Source organism: Trachypithecus francoisi, unplaced genomic scaffold (genome assembly GCF_009764315.1).
Source record: "Trachypithecus francoisi isolate TF-2019V2 unplaced genomic scaffold, Tfra_2.0 Lachesis_group10, whole genome shotgun sequence".
Taxonomy (NCBI): Eukaryota; Metazoa; Chordata; class Mammalia; order Primates; family Cercopithecidae; genus Trachypithecus; species Trachypithecus francoisi.
The window spans coordinates 27,068,684-27,087,433 of record NW_022681455.1 but is presented as its reverse complement, the minus strand read 5'-3'; the positions used below and the strand labels follow the sequence as shown (position 1 = coordinate 27,087,433).

The 18,750-nt window shown below is 42.4% G+C and overlaps 2 protein-coding genes across 4 annotated transcripts; both read left to right on the top strand.

Annotated features, from left to right (window-relative positions):
• The first annotated feature begins 2,041 nt into the window (after window positions 1-2,041).
• On the top strand, window positions 2,042-3,453 carry H1-4 (H1.4 linker histone, cluster member). Its single transcript, XM_033219526.1, has one exon. It carries the CDS (start codon window positions 2,735-2,737, stop codon window positions 3,392-3,394), a length of 660 nt encoding a protein of 219 aa, XP_033075417.1. The 5' UTR covers window positions 2,042-2,734; the 3' UTR covers window positions 3,395-3,453.
• Window positions 3,454-4,348: 895 nt separating this feature from the next.
• Window positions 4,349-18,470, top strand: LOC117088328 (histone H2B type 1-M-like). Of its 3 annotated transcripts, none has more exons than XM_033219530.1 (2): window positions 4,349-4,826; window positions 18,344-18,470. In XM_033219530.1, the coding sequence occupies exon 1, from the start codon at window positions 4,365-4,367 to the stop codon at window positions 4,815-4,817; it is 453 nt and encodes a 150-aa protein (XP_033075421.1). In that variant the 5' UTR covers window positions 4,349-4,364; the 3' UTR covers window positions 4,818-4,826; window positions 18,344-18,470. The 3 variants fall into 3 exon arrangements, with proteins under 3 accessions (XP_033075421.1, XP_033075420.1, XP_033075419.1); XM_033219529.1 differs by lacking the exon at window positions 18,344-18,470 and adding an exon at window positions 17,646-18,016; XM_033219528.1 differs by lacking the exon at window positions 18,344-18,470 and adding an exon at window positions 5,124-6,379.
• Window positions 18,471-18,750: the final 280 nt, after the last annotated feature.

Genomic DNA, 18,750 nt, shown 5'->3' with positions numbered 1-18,750 from the left:
TTGGGCTTTTGAGATAGGAGAATTGCTTGAACCCGGGAACCAGAGTTTGCAGTGAGCTGAGATAGCACCATTGCACTCCAGACAAGAGCAAAACTCCATCTGAGAAAACAATAATAAAATAAAAAATAAGACATATGCATGAACATGTGTGTGTGCACACACACCTAGTTCTGAGATAGCCAGCCCACTGATCAATAAGAAAGTGAGGCCTTTTGTTATTGTTCATATTTCATCACCAACAAATATCAAATAGATGCTTGATTTAATAGTGGCCAATCCTCAATCTCTGTCACCCAGGCTCAAGAACACGTTCACTGCAACCTCCAACTTCCTGGTTCAAGGAATTTTCCTCCCTCAGCCTCCCAAGTAACTGGGATTGCAGGCGCATGCACACCACCACACCTGACTAACTTTATTATTATTATTTTATTTTATTTTATTTTAGCAGAGATGAGGTTTCAGCATGTTGGTCAGGCTGGTCTCGAACTCCTGATCTGAGGTCATCCATTCGCCTTAGCATCCTAAAGTGCTGGGATTACAAGTGTGAGCCACTGCTCCCAGTCCATGCATTTCAAGGCAGAGACAGTGGTTGCAGTGAACAGAGATCCTGCCATTGCACTCCAGCCTAGGTGACACAGTGAGACTCTGTCATAAAAAAAAAAAAAAGAGAAAGAAAAGAAAACACACCACAGCTTAAGGGGGCAAGCAGTGGAAACTGAAAGACCACAGAATTTGGAGTTTAACTCCTTCCTAGCCATGAGGAATACACTGGATAAAGTGAGGCATGTGAAAGCAAACTTCCATGTGTTGTGTAACTTTCAGCCATTTACAGGAGTGGTTTTTGTTGTCATTAAATAGCTATAATGTTACCATTCTGGAATCAAATGCCCATATAATCAGTTTCCCTAGTATGTTTTGGAGATTTATCCATCTCCCTTTTTATTTCAATAAACACCAAAGGACACATTTATTTTTGCACTGCTGTGCAATAATTAAATTTTATTTATTTACACATGAAGATATTAAAAACATTGATAATTTACATCACTTTTATACCAAATTCAACATTAAACAGTATTGTGTTGACACATTTCACTCATGTTATATCAAAATTCTATATTCTCTTTATTTCAGTAGCAGAATTTTTGTCTGGAGATTTTGGGCAATGAAATTAAAATTTAAAGTGATATCCAACGCCATATTACAATCAGCCACGTCCACAGAACAGTATCATATCAACTTAGAGCATTGGGCAAAATTTTATTTTGTTTCCATGATAAGTGGCTTGTAGTTCCACCCATACTGTTCCAGCCATACCGTTATTCAGAAATAATTCTTTTAGTTGGGCTTTCATTGCCAATCTACATACACTCTTCTTGGTTGGGCAACTACCTAAAGAGATTTACTCAGACATTGTTCAAAGGATATTTTCAGAGGGCAATGATTTATAATAGCTTAGATAGACTCTCAAAGCTCTGCTTCTGAGATCGAAATTTGAACTTGTCATTTAATCACTACAAGTCACTTATTTTTCTTTCTATTGCGCTCTGCGAAGCGATGGGATACAGTCTTCAGGGGGATTGAAACCATACATGGTGAGTGGACTAGTCATTCCTCAACTACTCAGTAATAATAGCGGCTGGGCTTCTCTAATAATGGGAGTAGATATATTTCAATCTACAGTTTTTATTTATTTTCCCTTATCATCAATGTTTGAATTCCAGCTCTAAGCTACTTTATTGCAATTTGGTTCTGAAGCATATGCCAAAAGCACTCAGCAAGGCTGCAGACAAATGCTTTAAAGAAACGTGCACCTCAACTTCCAGTGACTTTATAAACATCACATTCGAAAATTAATCTTTTTTCAACTCTGTACCCTGAGTATATTTTGGACTTCCCTTCGTTCCCAAATACCCTGAATTCAAGGTATCTCAATCCATGGAGCAGTTGTCCAGAGGAAGAGAGAAGCAACAGCCCCGCCCCCAACCCTTGGGAGCAGAAAGGGAAAGAATTATCCAAAGGATTTGTTTAAAAACTTAGATATAGCGGACAGATGTAAAACCATGGCTGCATAGACTGATGTCCCAGGGGTCCAAAACTTAATGTCAAATGAGGAATAATTTGTTTAGCATTAAACTAAACCAGTTTGATGAACTCAAATGCCCTCGGCTCAATAGGCAGGACTCTCCGAGGAGCCTGTGTTACTTCCCTCACTTAAGTGCAGATTTGTAATAAAAATCTTAATGCCAGTGGCATGCTTTTTGGATATATCAGAAGCTAACCACTTGGAGAATCATATTTGAGAGGTCAGAAAACTCCACAGTTAAAGATCGGTTTATAATTTACGAAGAAAATAGAAAGTTTTGTTTCTCTGAGTTGAAATTTGCCAAGCACGGCGGGAAATATTGCAAGTTTTTGGCACAAGGCTTTGTGCTTTCCTCATAATTTGAGATCTGCGTGAAGCCTGAGGGTTCGGGGATCATTATCTGAGAAAAACCGGGTAGTTCGGTGTAGACAATTTTTATATTTTTGGCTTTTTTTGAGGTGTAACAAACACAACTCGGGATCCGAGAGGACACTCTGCGGCTGCCAGCGAGGCGGGCTGGACAGCGCACCAATCACGGCGCAGCTCCGCCCTATATAAACGGGCGGGCGCAGCGCCGCGGCCCGAGTCCCGGCCAGTGCCTCTGCTTCCGGCTCGAATTGCTCTCTGTCTCTCACGCCTGCCTTCAACATGTCCGAGACTGCGCCTGCCGCGCCCGCAGCTCCGGCCCCTGCCGAGAAAACACCCGTGAAGAAGAAGGCCCGCAAGTCCGCAGGTGCGGCTAAGCGCAAAGCGTCTGGGCCCCCAGTGTCCGAGCTCATTACTAAGGCTGTTGCCGCCTCCAAGGAGCGCAGCGGTGTATCTTTGGCCGCTCTCAAGAAAGCGCTGGCAGCCGCTGGCTATGACGTGGAGAAGAACAACAGCCGCATCAAGCTGGGTCTCAAGAGCCTGGTGAGCAAGGGCACTCTGGTGCAGACCAAGGGCACCGGCGCATCGGGTTCTTTCAAACTCAATAAGAAGGCGGCCTCTGGGGAAGCCAAGCCTAAAGCTAAAAAGGGAGGCGCGGCCAAAGCCAAGAAACCCACAGGAGCGGCGAAGAAGCCCAAGAAGGCGACGGGGGCAGCCACCCCTAAGAAGAGCGCCAAGAAGACCCCAAAGAAGGCGAAGAAGCCGGCTGCGGCTGCTGGAGCCAAAAAAGCGAAAAGCCCGAAAAAGGCTAAAGCAGCCAAGCCAAAAAAAGCGCCCAAGAGCCCAGCGAAGGCCAAAGCAGTGAAACCCAAGGCGGCTAAACCAAAGACCGCCAAGCCTAAGGCAGCCAAGCCAAAGAAGGCGGCAGCCAAGAAAAAGTAGGAAGTTCCTTTGGCCAACTGCTTAGAAGCTCACAACACAACCCAAAGGCTCTTTTCAGAGCCACCCACCGCTTTCAGTAAAAGAGCTGTTACACTATCAGGGGGCGTGGCTGGGAATAAGATGCCGCTAAGTAGGGGCGGGTCTCCCGGGAACAAAGTCGGGAGGGAGAAGAGCTGTTTTCTGACCAGGGGGTCGTTAGCGTTCCGTTGGCCAAGCAGGAGTGCAGCCGTGTCATTGAGCTTTTATTGCGTTCTCGAATGCTGGAGTTAAACCCACTTCGACCTCCCTAGTACTTAACACTTAGCAGGACCTGTCCTGCAAATAGTATGGGAAAAAAGTCGGGATTTTCCCGGGCTTCTAGGTTGGAGTTCCGAATAAAGAACTATCAACCGTGCTGGTTCCCTACCGAGTATGGCAGACAATGAAGGAGTGCAGAGGAGTATGTCTCAAGACACAGGTAGCATAGTGCACTATTTCAACCAATGGCCACAACTAAAAGTTAGAAATTGACACTGCAGAAAATACTTGGTCCTCAAATGTAGCATTTGCATAGATGAAGGACTTCCCAAACGCAAAACTGCCAGACTTCCAGGGATATCCCAATTACCATGGCTTATGTGTGCAACGAGTCCTATAATTTGTTAGAGGAAGAAAACAGAGAATGTGAGCTCTCCTAATCTGAAGTATCTTTCAGTATAAGTTCTGACACCACAACGCTAATAAAAAGTCTGATCTCAAAAACAACTGCTCCAAGAGAAATGCACAGCTGACTTGTCTAAAGAGGCCTATTTATAGTAGCCTCGGGTAGTCTGGTCTGGGCTTTCTGATTGGGTAAAAGTAAAGTAATGAAATAGCCAATGAAAAGGTAGACTTTTAAGTGTCGTTTACATTGGCATTTGTGACGACACACGAAAATTAATCCAATCATAAACGAAATCTGATTAACCTCATTTGAATACCGCATCTATAAATGAACGGGGCATCGGTGGGAGTGATTATTTTCTCAGGTGTTTGCGACAGTGTTGTAATTATTAACGTTACTATGCCTGAGCCTACCAAGTCTGCTCCTGCCCCAAAGAAGGGCTCCAAGAAGGCGGTGACTAAGGCGCAGAAGAAGGACGGGAAGAAGCGCAAGCGCAGCCGCAAGGAGAGTTATTCCGTGTATGTGTACAAGGTGCTGAAGCAGGTTCACCCCGACACTGGCATCTCTTCCAAGGCAATGGGGATCATGAATTCCTTCGTCAACGACATCTTCGAGCGAATCGCCGGCGAGGCTTCCCGTCTGGCGCACTACAACAAGCGCTCGACCATCACTTCCAGGGAGATCCAGACGGCCGTGCGCCTGCTGCTTCCGGGGGAGTTGGCCAAGCACGCCGTGTCGGAGGGCACCAAGGCCGTCACCAAGTACACCAGTTCCAAGTAACTTTGCCAAGTAAGCATCTTTACACCTAATCCCAAAGGCTCTTTTAAGAGCCACGCATGTTTTCAGTAAATGAGTTGTAATTTCTTTCAAAAGGGGGATTATTGGATTTCTCAGCACCATACTACCAATCTTTAATGTTACGTTAGTACTGCAGAGGAAATACTTGGAAATTATAGGTAATAACAATAGGTACCAGAAACTGAGTGCTATGGGCACGTACTAGATCATTAGCTCATTTAGTGTCAGATAACACTAACATAAACTGAAAGTACTGTAAGTGTACAGCTCTTTCGTTTCCGTGTGCAGATTTCCAAGTTGATCGTGATGTTGATCTGGGACTTCGCGTGGTGACGGCCCACCCTGAGCACAAAAGAGCACCCTTTTGCAACTTCCTTCTGTTTGGAGCTTTCTCCACCATCACCCCCGCCCCCCATTTTCTTCTAAAATTTTTACTATGCAGATACGTGATAACTGCAAGTAAAGGCTGAAGACAATGTGAGCTGAACACGGAAGTATTACAAAAGTTTCTGGTTTGCTTTGTAATTGAGCCAGTTTCTCTCTGAAGCTCTTAGGCGAGTAGGGGAGGGAAAGGCGGATCCTAGGCGCTGAGGTGCAGGAAAAAAGAAGCAGTTTCTGAGACACCTTAAAATTATTTTGCTAAACCGTCTTTTTCAGAAAGCCATTTAATTTATAGTTTTCTTTTGGCAGCTTTCAGGTTAAAAGTCCACTAGGTAACGGCAGAAACCCAAATAGTCATTAAGGTGTCTGACTGCAGGTAGGCAATAGTTACCGCAGGACTGAAGCCCCATTTGCAGTACAATTTACCCTTTCCTAGGTGCCCCTTAGTACCTAGGACTGGAGAAGGTAGAAAGGGAAAGAAAACCTCCTTCTGGCAGGATGTAGCTTCTGCTGCACAAGATAGAATGATGACAAAAGGTTTTCAATGCTGGGGAATGGATGATTGTGGGAGAAAAAGAATCCCGGAAGAGTCGAGAGGGAACAAGGAGGGAGTGGGCAGAAGGAAAGGAACCAATACTTAAGACGTGAAAAGTGTGAGATGGATGAGGCTAGGTTTGGAGTCAAATGTTAGCTGAGATGGAGAACTTAGGTGGTGGATGATCATTGTCTAAAAGACGAATGAATTTAGAAGTTCATTGTCCTCATGCCCTCATAAACAAACATGAAATCTGGGATTATGGGATACATTTTCCGTAACGTGGCAAGCTTGGTACTTGAACGGATAACTAAAAACCTGAATAACAGTTTCTAAATTCTTAAAAGTAACAAAGAGGGTCTAAAAAAGTAAAGAGAAATCAGAGCCAGGGATTTGGCCCATGTTAAACCCCAAGCACTACAGCTGGCTTTTACCCAACCCTTAACTTTCATTTTTAGGGTGTTATATGGAAACTGACCAGGGTATATAGAATCTGATAAGAAATCTTTTTAGGTGAAGGTGAGACACCAGACGAAAATCTGTCAACTCAGGGTAGAAGGATGAACTGGAAATAAACACACATACAAACCCATCACAGATGAATGCAAATAAAAGAGTCAGCTCTGCAGTTGGGTTCTAAGTGTTTCATGTGTCAGTGTGAAGACATCACCCAACAGGCTTTGTGTGAGCAACATGGCTGTTTATTTCACCTGGGTGCAGGCAGGCTGCATCCGAAAAAGGAGTCAGCAAAGGGTGGTGGGACTATCCTTGGTTCTTACAGGTTTTGGGATAGGTGGTGAAGTTAAGAGCAACGTTTTGGGGGCAGGGGGTGAAGCTCACCAAGTACATTCTCAAGGGTGGGGAGAATTACAAAGAAACTTCTTAAGGGTGCGGAGATTATAAAGAACATTGATTAGTTAGGGTGGGGTAGAAACAAATCACAATGGTGGAATGTCATCAGTTAAGCTATTTTCACTTCTGTGGATCTTCAGTTGCTTTGGGCCATCTGGATGTATACGTGCAGGTTACTGGGGATATGATGGCTTAGCTTGGGCTCAGAGGCCTGACATTGAGCAGTATAGATTCCACTGCTAAGGTCTGGACTACAAGCCATCCTTGATGCTTACTTATTCCTGGCATTCATACCATAGGGATTCAAACACCCAAGCTGAGAATTTAGGCGTATCCCAGGCTGGTTTTGTGCCCCTAAACACCCGGTAGAAACAAATACAAGTCATCTCTGGAAAACAAGCTTCACTTTACACCTCAACAAATTGCCACAGCTAAAATATACTCCCCAAAATGCACAAGCAGCTTCACAATCAAAATTAACCAAACATCGTGAAACCAGAAGTATGACTAATGAAAACAAAAGCAACAGACAAGGGGAGCTGGGTGTGGTGGCTAATGCCTGTAATCCCAGCACTTCGGGAGGCTGAGGCTGGAGGATTGCTTGAGACCAGAAGTTTGAGATCCTGTCTCTGAAAAAAAAAAAAAAAAAAAAAAGCAACAGACAATGGAAATGAAAGGAATGAAAAGGGAGAATTAACAAGATACATACTTGAGACCAGGCACAGTGGCTCACACCTGTAATCCCAGCACTTTGGGAGGCCAAGGCAGGCAGATCACGAGGTCAGGAGTTCAAGACCAGTCTGACCAACATAGTGAAACCCTGTTTCTACTAAAAATACACAAAAAAGTAGCCTGGTGTGGTGGTGTGTGCCTTTAATGCCAGCTACTCAGGAGGCTGAGGCAGTAGAATCACGTGAACCAGGGAGGCGGAGGTTGCAGTGAGCCAAGATCGTGCCACTATACTCCAGCCTGGGCAACAAGAGTGAAACTCCATCTGAAGAAAAGAAAAAAAAAAAAAAGAAAAAGAGTCTTATAAATATATTGAAGGACTAAAGAAATACAAAAAGTGACCACAGAGATTTGAAAAAAGAACCTAATAGAAATTATAGAAAATAAACATATAATTATAAGACAAATTAAAATAAAAGGTTACTCCATGAGTTTAACAGCAGCCAATTGGACCTACCAGTAGAAATTTAATAAACTATGTAATCAGCTCTTAAGGAATTATGTGAAATGCAAAGAGAAAAATGCAAAAGTGAGTTTAAGAAACCTGGAATTAGGGCTGGGGAAGGTGACTCATGCCTGTAATCCCAGCACTTTCAGAGGCCGAGGCAGGAGGATAGCTTGAGCTCAGGATTTGGAGACCAGCCTGAATAATATGGCAAAACCCCGACTCTACTGAAAATACAAAAAATTAGCCAGTCGTGGTGGTGCGTGCCTGTGGTTCCAGCTACTCAGGAGGCTAAGGTGAGAGAATCACTTGAGCCAGGGAAATTGAGGCTGAAGAGAGCCATGATCACACCACTGTACTCCAGCCTGGGCAATGAGAATGAGACTTTGTCTCAAATAATAAATAAATAAATGAAAAGAGACTTGGAATTAGTAGTAAAATATGATCTGGCATGGATCTAATCACAGTACCAGAAGAAACAATCAGGTAGAATGATGCAAGTATGAGATTTAAAAGATCATGGCCAATGATTTTCTAGAATGGATGGATTACTAATAATTAAAAATAATTTAAGAAAATAAAAATTGAAACTAATGTATTGCTCATCAAAGCAAGCCTTGGTTAAAAAAGTAAATATTTAAACAGAGAAAAATGATACCAAAAAAACGGAGTCACTGTGTGCTGTGAATTAATAAACTCTCCAAATTTTTACAAATGTAATACTGATTTTCAAAATATTGTGACTTCTGTTACATATTGACATATGACCTCACACTAAAGCACTGTTTGAAATTCTGCATGTAGGAGGATAATTGGACAATTGGTTATTTACGTGAATTTTGTGTCTAACTATCAAATTCTATTAATCCTAATCAATATTTAGACGACTGACTTGATTTTAATTGCACATAGTACTATCATTAGCAAATACAAATGTTTGATATTCTCTCCAGTAAGTATTTATTGTTTGCTTTAATCATCTTACTGTGCTAGCTACCATCACAAACAATATGTCATATTAGACATGCCAGCAGGTATTGTCTTTTTCCTCATGTTCATAGAAATGACTTCGGTGGTTGATAATTTATAATTCCTTTTGTGTGTATGTGCATGCATGTGTATGTGTAGTTTTCACTGTGTTAATGTAGTTTTTGGTTTTTGTTTCTTTGTTGTTGTTGTTGTTGTTTTGAGACAGAGTTTTGCTCTGTTGCCCAGGCTGGAGTGCAGTGACCGGATCTCTGCTCACTGCAACCCCCACTTCCCAGCCTCCCGCCTTCACTTCAGCCACCTGAATAACTGGGATTACAGGCACACACCACTACACTCGGCTAATTTTTTTGTATTTTTAGTAGAGACAAGGTTTCGTTATGCTGGCCAGGTTAGTCTCAAACTCCTGACCTCAAGTGATCTGCCCGCCGTGGGGTCCCAAAGTGCTGAGATTACAGGTGTCCGCTACCGTGCCGAGCCCTTTAGTTTCCTTCTATTCTTCTTTTAAGATTTCATATTGGGAATGATTTATGAATTTTATTCGATCACTTTGACATCTGAAGAAATCATATGCTTTTTCTTTTTTAACCCTGTTGCCATGAAGTATAGATAGATTTCCTTGTGTTGATTCATACTTTTATTCCTAGTCCAAATCTTATTTGGTCATGTTATATTATTATCTTAAATAATAGCTGGGTAAATTTTGTTAATATTTTTTATGGATTTTTTCCATTTCTATTCACATAAAATCATTCCATGATTTCTTTTTTTTTTCTTTTTTTTCTTTTTTTTTTTTTTAAGATTTAGTCTCTCTCTGTCACCCAGGCTGAAGTGCAGTGACATGATCTCGGCTCACTGAAACCTCCACCTCCTGGGTTCAAGCGATTCTCCTACCTCAGCCTCCTGTGTAGCTGGGATTACAGGCATGAGCCACTGCACCTGGCCCATTCTATGATCTGTTTTGGGCTTACCTTTATCAGGTTTCATTATAAAAATTATGGTAGCTCTGTAAGCTTAATTGTGGGGCTCTCCATCTCTATTAAGTTTTCTATTGCAGTGTAACAAATTATCCCAAAATAATTTCTGTGAGTCAAGAATCCAGAAGTGATTTAGCTAGGTGGTTATGGCTCAGGGTCTTGTTGAGGTTGAAGTCAAGTTGTAAACATAGGCTACAGTCATCCGAATCCTTGACTGTAGCTGGAAGATTCCCTTCCAAGGTGGCACATTCATATATCTGGCAAGTTCAAGCTGACTGTTGGGGTGGAGGCCTCAGTTCCTTGTCCATTAGACCTCTCTAGAGGAGTAACTGATTATCTTCAAAAACCAAACAACTGTTATCTCTTAGCAGGAGAAAACAGAAAGAGAAGGGGGAAGGAATAAACTGCAATGCCTTTTGTGAACAAGATTCGAAACTCACACACTTCACACTTTTTAAACATTATTTATTTATTTATTTATTTATTAGAGACAGAGTCTTGTTCTGTCACCCAGGCTGGGATGCAGAGACCTGATGTAGCTTACTGCACCTTGGAACTCCTGGGCTCAAGCAATCCTGCCTCAGACTCCCAAGTAGCTGAGACTACAGGTGTGAGCCATTTCATCTGGCATATGTTTTTCAATATAAGCAAGTCACTGAAATCTGGCACATACCCTGAAGTAGAATTAAGCTACACTTTTCAGATAAGAATAGTAAAAGAGTTTCTTGAAATATTCCAAAGCCAAAAATTTGGACATTGACCCCAACTGCAAAAATACCTCAGCAAGTTCCAAAATCTTGAAGACTTCTGAGTAGATCCCCCCATGGGTGAGAAGGCCAACCACAAGCAACACTCAGTGGTAGCAGGAGGTGGCAGGGGTGAGGGCAGGAAGCAGTGCCCCTCCCAGTCTCCCAGCAGATCTGTCACCATGATCAGCCAGCCCTCTATATCACCCACCAGCCAGCCCATCCTGGAAAATGACAAGTGGACAAGCCAACACTCCAATTTGGGGAAGTGAAAAACCATTTAGCCCTGGTGCTTGAGGCAGGGAAAGGGATGGGATGGGCAAGAGTCCATGGCCATGCCCAGTCCCAGGACAGGGAACAAAAAAAGGACAGGCCTGGAGTTATTAGCATGGGCCTTTGTACTGAGTAGCAAGGTGCACACCATTTGGACTATCAGAGTAGCCCTGGACAGGAGCCTCCACATCCCCTTCCCTCTCCTCTCTCTATGATTCCTTGCATCCTAACTTCTTCTAAGCGGGGAGAGCAAGGGGGAGATATACATAGATATATATATGTATCTATATATATAGCATATAAATATATATTTTTATATATATGTAAAATTATATATATATATATAATTTTAAAGTATTGATAGTTCATCTGGATTACCAAAATCTGCAGCCCTACCATAGCTAGTAGGCTGCAACCCTGGTCCCCAAACCTAATGTCTTCCTGCTCACCTTCCAATCCCTTCCAGCCAACTATGCAGCCCACAAAAAGGCTCTACAGGCCCCATTGCCCGACACCATCCCATGGAAGGCTCTGGTGGCACCCCTGAGCCCAGGAGAACCAGCACCTTGATCTTGTAGGGTTTGTCATCACTATGTTCTCTCTCTGCTGTCCCTACCATGCCCATCTGCCATTTTCTGGGAGAAGGAAACCAAAGGATCTAAACTTGGGCTTGGGGAGAGATTCTAGCCTCTCCTCACTCCCCTCTTCCCACACTCTTTACTCCCCAGCCCAGACAGATGCTCATATCAAGAAAGAGTATTGAAAGATGATTTCTTTTTCTCTGACCTTTCTGTCCCTGGAAAAATGGGAAAAAAAAAATCAACAATTAAAAAACAAGAAATCAGCTGGGCGCGGTGGGTTGCGCCTATAATCCCAGCACTTTGGGAGGCTGAGGCGGGCGGATCACTAGCTCAGGAGATGGAGACCATCCTGGCTAACACGGTGAAACCCTGTCTCTATTAAAACTACAAAAAAATTAGCCAGGCGTGGTGACTGGCGCCTGTAGGAGGCTGAGGTAGGAGAATGGCGTGAACCCGGGAGGTGGAGCTTGCAGTGAGCCGAGATCACGCCACTGCACTCCAGTCTGGGCAACAGTGTGAGACTCCATCTCAAAAAATAAATAAATAAATAAATAAATAAATCAGAAATCAGAAATCCCCCAACTAATCCACAGAAAATGATGTCTATCCTCTCCCCTTGGATTTTTGTTTTTGGAAATATTTTTAAGTTGCCTTATTGTGCCGTGGGAATCTAAAATACCCAAATGTCTGTTTTCCACGGTGGAGAGCCAACCTAAAGAGCTCCCACCTTCTCTGGATGTGCCTGGTCTTGGACTCCCTAGAATCTTTCTCTGGGCTGCTGCATGTACACAGCCTCTGTCCTGGAGGCAAGAGTTAGTGGTGGCTTGGATCAGAACCATGCCAAGATATCCCTGCTATTGCATCGTTTGAAGCTGACATCCTGTGTCTGCACACAGCTGCTACCGTTGTGTCCTTACTCTGCGTGCTTTTGCCTCATGCCAGGCCCCATCCTGCCATGACATCTTTCATCCTACCCATGAAACCCCAAGGCCAAGTTTGCTTCAAATAAACTTGAGCTGAGAAATATTTCACAGCTGAGGCTTGGAAATATTTCCTGTGTTGACCTGAAAGATCTCTGAGACCTCAAGGAGGCTCTGTCTCTCTTAAAAAGTGGAGAAGGTTGCCATTCTCCTACTAGAGTCTGGTGGAGTATCCCCATCTTGCATCCCCCCTCCGTAAGCCATCTATCTCTGCCCACCCTCCAATTGACCTCACCTGGGAATGAGGGATGAAAAGGAGGTGGGGGCTGGGAGGGATACCTGCCAGCTGGTGAAGCCCGGTGGCAGGAAAATGTATGTGGACATAGAGTATACCTGACTTCTCTTCTTCAGTCACTGACTGGGTTGGGCTGTGAATGACAGTGGAATGACTGAAATCTGCTGTCATCAGAAGCTAGGGAGTGTGATGAAGGACTGACGCACAAAGACTGGGATGTGTGTCGGGTACAGGGATAACTACATGTTCACTCTCGGTGGGATCTGGGCAACACAGAGGAGTTGGAGGTCCTGTTGCTCACTGACTCAATGTCTTTGACCCTCCTTTTCAACTGATTACTATGTTGAGCCCAAAGGCTGGGAGTACGAGACAGTATCACAGGCTGACAAAGGCTTATCTGTTACCTTGGACATCTCATTGCTTTTAGCCTGGGCCCTTCCCTGACTTTGACCTCTCAGTGGTTGGTATGTGGGAAGCCCATTTCAGTTCCTATGACCCATGTCTCAAACCATGGTCTCTGCTATGACAGTGGAATCTGAGGCCTTTCCCTGCTCAGTCTGTTGCCTGCTTCACGTCGTACCAGATACTGGGCTCCTGGATCCCCTCCTCCTTCCCTTTATTTCTCCTTTCCTTCAGGTCATGCAGTCATGTACTATATCCAGCACCACAGAAACTTCATTATTTTTCCTCTGCTGCATCTGGGGGTACAAAGAAACCTTGGGATGTGGGAAAAGGCTGTTCTTATCTGGGGTTTACTCCCAGGTCAGGGAGCTGCCATCTTCTTCACACACATTCCTCAAACAGGAAGCCCCTTTGGGGCAGGGAGGTAAGGACTTCATCTCAACATAGATTGGTGGTTGGCATGAGCAGAGGGGGCTTTTTTTTTTTTTTTTTTTTACACAGATTCTTGCTTTGTCACCCAGGCTAAAGTGCAATTGTTCAATCTCAGCTCACTGCAACCTCTGCCTCCTGGGTTCAAGCCATTCTTCTGCCTTAGCCTCCCTAAGTAGCTGGGACTACAGTCATGCACCACCATGTCCGGCTAATTTTTGTATTTTTAGTAGAGACAGGGTTTCACCATGTTGACCAGGCTGGTTTCAAACTCCTGACCCTCAGGTGATCTGCCCGCCTCAGCCTCCCAAAGTGCTGGGATTACCGGCGTGAGCCACCGCACCCGGCCTCTTTTTTGCTTTTCTTTACATTATTTTCTTTCTTTTTTTCTTTTTGTTTTCTTTTTCTTTCTTTTTTTTTTTTTTGTAACATGATAGCAGTTAATGTTGCAAAGAGTACTTTACATCTTCAACTTCTGAAGACACTTGAATTTAGGACCAATGTATCTGTGACAAGCATGCCAGAAGTGGCAGGGACCATCAGGGCTAGCTACTTCATACCTACCATCCTCCCATGGGGATCCAAGACCTGAGACACAAAGCAACAGCCTGCCCAGATCCCTCTTTTCATCATATCTCTTTCAAGGTTTGTCCATGCCAACACAACCTTTGGGAATCAAACATCAGAAGGTCTGTGTGTCTCAGCCCTGTTAAGGGGCAGGTTTCTCTTTCACCCGCTCTTGTACCTGGGAACAAATGGCCCTCCCCCAGCTTAGACCCGTGAGGCTCAGATAGAGGTGCTAAGCCCCTATGTCAAAGTTGCTAAATATTTTTGTGTTGTTCTATCAATCCTTTTCCTGGTGATTGATTTTACAAAAGTAAGTAAGCTGCTTAGAAGGCCCTGGAAGTGAGGAGAAGAGCAGAGGAAGATGACTATGGAGGGTGAGGGTTGTTTTTGTCAAAAAAGCCTAGGTAGAGTAATCTGAATTATCTGGTACCCTCCTGAATGGAATCCTGCCATGTTGAAGGATCCTTGGATTTTCCCCAGCCTGGACCCTATCCCCCTTCAGGCATGTTGATGGTTGAAAAGATAAGAACTCAGAGCCATTTCTCACTGGAGACAAAAACTTGTCATCTGGCTTCATACAGAAGGTTCCACCTTACGCTCATAGTATATCATCTTTACCATGGGCCAGAGTATCGTATTTAAAAGGACAAAAAAAAAAAAAAAGGGCAACGTAAAATACTTGAATGAGCTTGTATTATAACATTAATATTACTGAAGGTATCTGCTTTCCAGGCGGAAGTGATTCATTTATTATTCTAGTCCTGCTTTAGTCCTTTGTAATTTGTGGTAATTGTGCTTTCCTTTTTAATATAAAAAAAAGTGTATAAAAATAAAACCTTGGGCCGGGCCCAGTGGCTCACGCCTGTAATCCCAGCACTTTGGGAGGTCAAGGCGGGCAGATCACCTGAGGTTGGGAGTTCAAGACCACCCTGGCCAACATGGAGAAACCCCGTCTCTACCAAAAATATAAAATTAGCCGGGTGTGGTGGCACATGCCTGTAATCTCAGCTACTCAGGAGGCTGAGGTAGGAGAATCGCTTGAACCCGGGAGGCGAAGGTTATAGTGAGCCGAGATCACACCATTGCACTCCAGCCTGGGCAACAAGAGCAAAATTCCATTTTTTAAAAAATAAATAAATAAATAAATAAGTAAAAATAAAAATTTGATAAGGCAAAAAAATGTAAAAAAATTTACTGACATAATTTAAAACCTTTTTTATATTTGAAATGTTTGGATGTAAAAAGCATTTGTGCTTTAAAGACTACATAGAAATCAAATGTACAATCACCTGGCTCTACCTTTATAAATGGCAGAACCTTTAAGAATTTCGACAATTCAGACTAAAATTGACCACTATCCACAGAGACAAAGCCCAATAAAATCCCTTCATAATATCCTGATGGACTTTTCCCTGATATTGTAAAGGACAAAGTAGTGCCTCTACAGGTTATATAAAACATTATCCCAGCACATAGCAGGTACTTCTTAAAAAATATGCATTGAATGTATTAATTCATCTGACAAATCTTAAACTGCAGTCTGTAAAGCAATTCTCTAGTGTCTGATTGTTGTTAGAATGTCCAACAAACAGATTGGGCCTTTTTAAAGAAAACAACAAACTGAAGCAGAGAGATTAATACAATAAAAATTTTAAATCCTAGAAAATACTGTAGAGTATGAAAAAATTTTTAAAAATGGAAAAAACAAATTAATGAAATTTAAATTGCACAAAAAGTTAAAACTAAGTTAATAATTTAATATATAAAACTTAAGATTAATGATTAAGTAATAGTAAAAAAAAGTTCCAAGTGTAAGATTAATAAGATTAATAAGATTAACTCAGCAGAGAGAGGTATAAAAAAAAGAAACCAAATAGAAGAAATTAGTCGTGAAGGATTTGTAAGAAAATTCATGAAGTACGCAAAACTCCCTAGGTACTGGCTTGGGCACTGCAGATACATGGAGAGATATGGTGGTCCTTGACCTCCTGGAACCCTCAGTTAAGGAGACTTACAGCTAATTGTTTTCATTTACCTTTGTCTTTCACTAAAGCCTAAAGAAGTGTGTCTCATACTCTGGAAATCTTCAGCAAAGTCAAATGAACTTGGGCTCATACAGGAACTACCAAATTAATTGCATTAAGGCAAACATATTTATTCTAATTTTTGAGTAATAAAATATTCTGTTTTAAAATTTCAAAATATTAGTTATAAATACAAAACAATATTTTATAAATATTATAGCCAAGTTACAATTACTTTCTAGGAAATTGGGGACAGCATGAGAAAAAAGGTGAGAGAAGTTGAGAAGGACTCAGAAAAGGAATGGAAGAAGCAAACCCCTACTAAAAAAGGGAGGGGCCAGCTGCAGTGGCTCACAGCAATTTGGAAGACCGAAGCAGGCAGATCACGAGGTCAGAAGTTCCAGATCAGTCTGGCCAATATGGTGAAACCCTGTCTCTACTAAAAATACAAAAATTAGCCAGGCCTGCAGGCATGCACCTGTAGTCCCAGCTGTACATGGGAGGCTGAGGCAAAAGAATCGCTTGAACCCAAGAGGCGCAGGTTGCAGTAAGCCAAGAGGGCGCCACTGCACTCCAGCCTGGGCAGCAGAGGCTGTATCAAAAAAAAAAAAAAAAAAAAAAAAAGGTGGGGCGGGAAAGAGCTTGGAGACCTAAGAGAAACCAAAAGCAAAATATGGTAGAAAGACAGAGAGAAAACTAAAAGGGGACATAAGTACATAGGCCTTGTCACATATTTGGTGTCTCAGTTGTGTGTAATACCTGTCAAATAATAACTGAAATATTTCTGGCATTTCTTGGGTTTTGGATTAAGCGGATTGATGAAAATGTCACCATATCTGAGAGGTTTTCTCTGACCATCAAATGTAAAATGGCACCCTTCTATCCTCATTCTTAACTTGCTGTATGCATTCCTCATTATACTTAGCACTATCTTAAATTTGTTTATTGTTTGCCTCCCCTTCCAATCCTGAAGACCGTAAGGTCCATAAAAACAGGGAGTTTACCTGTTTTGCTGCTGGTTTCCTAATGCCTAAGGCTGTTCCAGGCACATGGCAGACTCTCAAAAAGTATTTGCAGCATGACATAATTTATAACATAATTGAAGTGCACAAATATCTATAACTACGGGAATAGAGGTCACTACTGAGTTGTCACAACGGTTCAACTGAATGAGTGACTCAGATTTTCTGGGTTTCACTTTCCTCATCTATACAAAGAGAATAATAATAGTAGATCACTTCTTAAAGTTATTTTAAGATAGTTCATGTAAAGCTCTTAAAACAGTGATGGACTTTTAGTAAGCACTTAGCAAAATTTAACAGTTATTATATTTTTCTTTTCACTGAGTTAAAATGCAAATTAGAGTGTTCAAATATTTTCAGGTCAAAAATGAAAGGGAGAGAATATGAGCTTTTGAACTATTTGAATCCCACCCAAGAAGGGTAGTTGGGGAATTTGAAACAAAGATCACATTATTCAGTGATATTTCTTGACTAAGCATGACTTATTATGTGTTAGTGCTACTAAAGTGTAGCTAGAACTGAAGTAGAAATTCCTATAGTTCATCATAGAAGCACATGTAAAAAGAATCCTCTTTATATAGAAAATATTAATGGTGATGGCAAAATGGCACCTAATAACTAAACCCTTCTTATTTCTTCAATCAGGGGAGAGACATGAAGGCAGAGGAGAAATGAATGCATAAAATAACTGGCAATATGAATCTATCCATAGAACTTAGGAAGTCTCGTCTGACTCAAAATGACTGTGTGAATCCCACCCAAATCCAACTCATACTGGTTTGCTACACACTGGTTCATCAAATGAAGGTTACCGAGGGGAAGAAACTAACAAGATGTTTGCACTTCATGTTACTTTTTGAGTTTATAAACATAAAAATAGAATTTACTTCCGTTACAGACCTAGTTAATTCATTACTTGCCATGGACTACCTTTGCTAAGAAAAGTCTGAATGAGAAGATGGCAAGAAGTCTGAAAAGAAAATTTATAATTAATAAAATCTGCGGAGAATTGTAAATTCTGCTTTCATTGTTGATCCAAACCCTTCTTCTAAGACCTCCCCTTTATAGACATGTATCTACCTACCTACCTACCTACCTATCTATCTACCTGTTTTCACTTTACTTTCCAGCATCAAGGTCTGAGTGGGTAAGGCCTAAGCACTGATTTGGCTTTGGTAATGAACCTGAAGTTATAAACAGATTAGCTTATGCTAAGCTGCCATTTGAAAGGTCTCCTCCAGCATCTGAATTAAGGGAAACAATGTTTTGAAGCAGTCACAAAACTTTTCTAATGCATTCGATCTGAGGTAAGACCTCATAATTTGTACTTCTAAATTATCCAGGTGATGCTGATGCTGCTGGTCCGGAGACCGTATCAGGAGAGCTTTACTTTAAAGGAAATGAAACTGCCCTAAAATGTTAATACTGAATAGCCACACAAAGCCGGAAAATCGCACAGAATTTCAAGCAGAAGATGAAAGGTCCTGAAAAATGGCAGCGGTCATCCTACTCCCGGTACGGCTATGCGGGCATGAAAAGGGGTCTTGGGGCCCATCGTGCCCCTCCATGCAGGCTCCCTCATAAGGTCATCCCATCAACCTTTGCCACAAAGGTCCGCCCCCTCATAGGGCCGTCCGGCCATGCCCCTCCGTGCCCTGACTACAGAGCTACACTTTACGCCGCTGCCACGTTACGCCCATCCGGCTCCCGCATACGGCGTCACGAACGTTTAACGTCCGGCCGGCGCGCG